The sequence below is a fragment of the Danaus plexippus genome, chromosome 7 (genome assembly GCF_018135715.1).
Source record: "Danaus plexippus chromosome 7, MEX_DaPlex, whole genome shotgun sequence".
Lineage (NCBI taxonomy): Eukaryota > Metazoa > Arthropoda > Insecta > Lepidoptera > Nymphalidae > Danaus > Danaus plexippus.
In genome coordinates, this window is record NC_083541.1 from 6,276,587 (window position 1) to 6,283,075 (window position 6,489).

Below are 6,489 nucleotides of genomic sequence, written 5' to 3' on the forward strand. Positions count from 1 at the left end.
GTAATCCAGGGTATCTTAGACCGGCTCTGCGTCGGCCGCACCGGTAATATTTTAAAATTTCAGACAAAGCTCCGCAGATTTACGATCGGATTGTGTAAATTGGAAAGTTTGGGAAGACATATTGCACCATCGCCGAATTAATGCCGCACGGGGATTTTTACTGAAACTTACCCGTCACTTTATTAAGCATTAAAAGGTTGTTTAGTTCCAATAGCGCAAAAAACCTATGACGCTGAATTAATGGTATAATACAAAGGAAAAAAAGTTAAATAAATGAATTTCTTTATTTACAATTATCACATTGGTATAATGATTGAAAATATTTTATCCCTTTCTAAAACGTAAATAAGACTTACAAAGGTACCGTTATTTTATTAAAAATAAGTGGTTAATAAAACAGTATAGTCTACTAAAAATATTTTTTTATTTGTTTTTATATTCACTGGTAAAATAAAGTTAATGAGACACAACATGAAATTTATTGAAATGAATCCATAGTACTGCACTGAGGAACAAGAACATTCGTCAAATGATTTACGAGCCCACGAGTCTGAGAGACGGCGTGATTGTACAGAGAAATTAACCAGATTATGTGTATGTATACTTTTTTGGGTAGTTAAATATTAAGTTGCATATATTCTCTTCCTCGCATTGCCATGACATAGAAGTGTAATTATCTTTTCTCTCATTTTTCTCCTAAAACCTGTGACTCTTCAAATAATAACATTTTCAATGCATTAGAAAGAAGAGAATTCTTATCTGAAGTTGGTATCGGTTTCAGATTCACGAAAAACTATGAAAGTTAGTATAAAGTCATGTCATCGATTTTCAAGATCGAGTTTTCAGGATTTCTCTTTAAACAGAAGAGCGACTCTGCTAATTTTGTGGCTTGATCTCATTTTCTTTTAGTGCAATACTTGTAAAAGGTATATAAAAAAGATATATCTCTAAGTATAACGTAATTTTTTGTCATTACAGTTTAGACGATTTAAAGACCAGCGTATTATGTCTTCGCTGCATTCTTCTCCAATAACGCAAACGTTTGTGTTGGGACACCAGCCACATGCATAGGCCTTTGGTATGGAAATACAAGAATTACAGTCATTCGCTAAGTTTTCACATCTGTATATAGTTATTGGAATAACATTAGAAAATGGTTCCATCCCTCCCCAGATAATCTGTAAGGTTCCATGGACTGCCCCTTTATGAGGTTTATATTTAAACATAATAGGATAACAGTAAATCATATTTTGAATTATCAATGCTCTTAGATGTGTCAGATGATTTTCAAGCTTTACTTGACATATAGCTTCCTTTTTATGAACAGCCGGATCTGGTGCATTTAATTTAACCTTGATATTCACTTTTATTCCATATGGAATTATAATTTTATCATTGTATTTTATACTTGGACAAAGATCGGTAGATTTTAAATTTTGAAATCTTTTAACGGCTCTCGGACAAAGTTTTAAAGCGTCGTCTGTACATCCGTAATCATGGCACCACTCACATTTATATAAAGTAGTTTTTACGCACTCAGCGCAAGTCTTAATTTTGCGACAGTATTCGTTTGGATTCAAGTCAATTTTGGCGTCCACAAAACTTTCATTAAGCTTTGTTTCATTTGAATTTATTGAATCTTGTATTACGTATTCAGATATGACTATTTTAGTATCGTTATTTAAAATGGCACTTTCACATTGAACACTACTTATTAAAGTGTTAGACAGGAAAAAAAATAAAGGAAACATTGTGACTCGGTGAAGTCCTTTACAAAAATGTGATAGAAAATTACCTCTTTTCCTTTTTATAGTCGAGTATAAACTCTATTATTGTAAGTTATTGCGTATAGTGGAATGAGAATATCATAACATATGAGACAATAGTCACCTATTTGTTAATCTATAAACTTACTTTCATAGTTTAAGAGGATGTTGTGATATTCAATAACGATTGTGATTGTAATAGTAACAATGTAACAGTTCTTCTTAATATAAATATTCATAATTAGTAACATTTTAACAATTTAACTATGTGTTAAGAAAATAATATATAAGATAATGAAATACAGTAAATATTTAAAATTTTACATTAGAAATAATCAGAACAAATGAAGATAGTGGCTAGAGAAATCTTCAAACGAAATTCGGAACAAAACTGCTTTTAAACATGTTTACTTCACATACCCACAGTACAAATAACTGGTGCGAAAGTTTTACAAAGATTTCGTATAGTTAGCACCAGTTGAAGTTAGACTTGTAATGAAAAAGTTTGCAATGTTGAACGTGGAGCTGCTGTTTTAAGACTTCGTGATAATAGACTTGGATACATACTTTCACATTGAATTGAAAGTATTTCCTGTAGATTTTTCTTTGAGTTTGGCTATTCTATCAATTAAATCCGTTTAAAAAATTTAAACAGATTCTTCTCATGTAATCTTCTCATTTCAGAAGAGCCTTTTTTTTAATACATGGCATTAAATTACAATAAATCATTTCCTAGTCAAAATGATTCATAAGCAATCGTTTTAAGTAACTTGATAACTAAGATAATCATTTTATAATAGAAATTTATATTAAAAATATGAAAAAAAATGCTGTTAAAAATTTATTTGAACCTCTTGGAATAATATTAGGCATAATTAAGAATAATTTTAATTATTATTTTTTAATTTGAATGATAGTGTACGTAGTTTTTATATTGGTGTTTACTAAACATATTTAAAAAATAAAACAATGTTCCCTTCCTGTACGTCCCATAAATAAATCACGTAAAATTATCTTCATTTTAATAAATAAACATTTGTATATAGTTTAATGAAACATTTAAAATTAATATTTATGTTAGCATCTAAGTAGTAGCTTTACCTCCTCCTGTAGAGTTGCCACCTGTTGTGTTTACTGCTGAGTTATCGGTGGTAGCAATGTCACCACCACCTGTGACCGTGGCTTCGCCTACAGTTGTTTGCACAATGATTTTCGGTGTGGAACTCTGTATCTTCAATTTATTTTCACAGCCTACGTAAACATTGACAGATATTGGATAATTATATGGTGACGTTAATCGTACTACAATGTATTTATGTCTAAGACCGCCTCTTATTATTTCTACTCGAGGTCCTCGTCCTATGCCGAGTCGGTCCACAACACGGAAGTATGTTATCTGAAATAAAGTTTAAATTTAATAAAATTGAAAACAATTACTTGATTTTTTTATTTAACATTAGATCAATAGAAGGTCAATACACTTAAAGTAATGTTTTACCGGACATTTAAAAATTCTTCCATACTTTGCGTACACGGATCGGAATGGTATTTTTTCTTTGTAGAGCGTATCTTGTGCCACTAAGAGATCTTTTTTCTTAAACATACCCATATAAAAATCCCTAGATAAACACATATTCAAGCAAAATGTTAAAATAATGAGACGTTTACACATTTTATTTTCGTTCGCAGTACAATAATGATAAAACTTTTAATTAACATTTTATGTACTTTTTATTATACTTTTAACAACATTTACTTGGTTTTAAACAATAAAATTAGTAATTTAAATTTTAAAATCTTACAAAAGATCATCTCCATTCTTGTATATGCACATGTATATCAGGTGTTTCAGTTTTGAATTGAATTGGATGCAAATGGAAGTGAAGTTTTGGCAAACCTGTCAGTATGTCATTTCGTTCGATACTAGGAAAAATTCTTATCAAAAATACTAATATTCTTGTTGCAAAGTTATATAAATTAAACTTTACATATTTTCTAAGGTTGACACATAGCGCATTCAATTCATCGTGTTGATGTTGATGGTTATGAAAATATAAAAGCGTCATATAGCATTTCTAATAAGATATTTTATATATATATAAAACTTAAAATAGTTGTTTATAACATCATCATCATCATCATCATCAACCTATCGGAGCCCACTGCTGAGCAAAAGCCTCTTCTCACATGGACTGGGTTAGAGCATTAATCACCACGCTCGCTCGAGGTGGATTGGCGATTTCAAACTTATAATTTGAAATTATAAGACCAGGTTTCCTCACCATGTTTTCTTTCACCGTCTGTCAACCTGTCTGTTTATAACGTTCAAATAAAATTTGAATTCTTATAATAGAATACTCATATAAATGATTTTAAAAAGAACATTTTGCATATAAAAATTAATTAATTGGGGAAGTTATAAAAACATTTATGCTACTTTAATCCTAGAGACAATCTAAAAAAGACAGGGAAACAATTTTTTTAATCTTAATATTTTTTTATAGTCCATAATATATGGACATAAATATTTTATATTGCCTAAGTCGTACATAATTTGTAACAATCTACGAAAATACTAAGGGGATATTTGGTATTAACAGTTATATTCGATGGGTAACATTTAGGAAAATATTTTTTTACTTGTAGCTCCTAGGAAAAAAATTATATTAGTAAATGTAACCGTGTACATATATTTTAAGTAAATATGAACAGTTTCATATTTATTTTATCAAATGAAGACAGAGAACTATTTTACTACTACTTCTTTCATAGGATTGTGTAGCAGTTAATAGTATATCCAAGTGCACGTTGTCGAGGACACAACTGGCAAAAATAAGAATGTTTACACAAACGATTTTATAAATGAACGTCTGTTTCAAAATGATTGCTATATAAGTGAGCTTTATGTTTCAGAACTCGTGTTTCTAACGACCGAATTTGAACCCACAAATAACACTTCTTCACAAAACGAAGAGAATTGAGACAAATTGTTTACGTTTTAAAGGTGTTTACTCGGCAATCGGCACAATAACACAAATAATAGGTAGTCACCTAAGCAACGAGCAGTTAAGTTCATTGCAATTAATTTAAGTGGATGTGTCATTGTAATAAATTGCGTGCAATCTTTAAAACAAAACCAAAATCTGCCCATTGTGTGTGCAACATTTAACTGAATAATAGATTCAAATCATGACCTATCGAATTGAATCGAAAACCAGGCCACATGCATATTCAAAATATTATTACAAATACCATTGTCGAACAACGAATCGATACTATTCACATGATGGATTGTCCCCGAACTAGCGTTCATCCATCAATCGCCGGGTGATTGAAGACTAGCTTGACACACGATTAATTCGTACTAGTATTCCCAAGTTCGGATTTTTTTTTGTACATATATGTATAAAATTAAAACTACCATATTTTTGTTTCTTAGATTACATCGAGACATGTTTTAGATAATAATTAAAACATATCTCTCAGATACGTTTCGCAACTTATAAACATATGATAGATTGTTGAAAAGACAAACGTTCACTACAATAAATCAAATGGTAAGTGCCTATAACACATCACACAAAGCGGCCGGGGAAGCGTTAACACTCTCAAATCCGGCTTTTACATTAATGTGTTTATTTATAAGCAATTTCCTTCCCTCATGGGAGTATACATACGGTTACTACTTCTGTATTATAATGATGTCCCGAAAGAGCAGTAAAATATTCATATATAATATGTGCAACAATGTGTAAAGCTATATATATATGTATATATAAGTTATTTGTTTTTGAATCTTATGTGTTACGAAATAAAATATATGAATATCAAAAGAAATTTATTGAGAATTATCATTGCCTTGAAATCATACCAGACATATTTTTGGGTACGATTGGATTTTTATTACGAACTATAGAAACTTTATTAATAATATGAAATGAAATTTAAAACCGTATGTTTTTTTATTATAATAGAGTTCGGTTGAGAGCTATGATAGCAAATGGAGAGCTGCTAATTCGAGTGTGCATTGTAGTGTGCACTTTTGTTATTCGAGATATATTTAAAAACAGAATGTTGCAATTATAATGGTATTTTATAAAATTCACACCGAGGTTTCTGTATGCTGTATTAGTTTTAAAATACTCATTTAAAAGGAAATGTTTTATATTACATTGGTTCGTCTGAAAATTTGCATATAGAATATGAGATTATTCATATACAATTTCATTAAAAGCCCTTTATTTCTTTTTTAATGACATGTAAGTATGATGTTAAAGGTATTTTTGTAATTATCCAATAGTTAAATTTATATTCTAAGTAAATGCCAATTTTATCACCATCTGTTTTATACTTGAAATTGATGAACAAAAAAATGTATAAGAGTTTTCGTAAAGTTTGAGCACAGGTCGACCATTGAACTTAATATTTTATTTCTATACAATAAAATATCAATAATTTTTTGTCCAATAAAAAAAAATTAAACAGACAAACGAGATTTATTTTTATTGAATTATGTGAATATTATTAAAAAAAAATCACTTATTCCATTGCTAAGGGACCTCATTATGTGTAAATGTGATAACAAGAAATAGTCCGATACACAATACTTAACGTCAGAGCAGAGTAAATAAAGAGTGGTATAATCCAATAAAATTTTCCAATTTCACCGTTTGTCGGCACCTGTGACGCTTTCCATGAAGAAATGAATATTTCTCTACAACTG

At 29.7% G+C, this 6,489-nt stretch overlaps 1 protein-coding gene across 1 annotated transcript; it reads right to left on the reverse strand.

Annotated features, from left to right (window-relative positions):
- Positions 1–2,743: 2,743 nt before the first annotated feature.
- LOC116771013 (uncharacterized) lies at positions 2,744–3,482 on the reverse strand. The gene is made up of 2 exons (XM_032662713.2): positions 3,265–3,482; positions 2,744–3,162 (listed from the first exon to the last, which is right to left on the reverse strand). The coding sequence occupies exons 1-2, from the start codon at positions 3,436–3,438 to the stop codon at positions 2,851–2,853; spliced, it is 486 nt and encodes a 161-aa protein (XP_032518604.1). The 5' UTR covers positions 3,439–3,482; the 3' UTR covers positions 2,744–2,850.
- Positions 3,483–6,489: the final 3,007 nt, after the last annotated feature.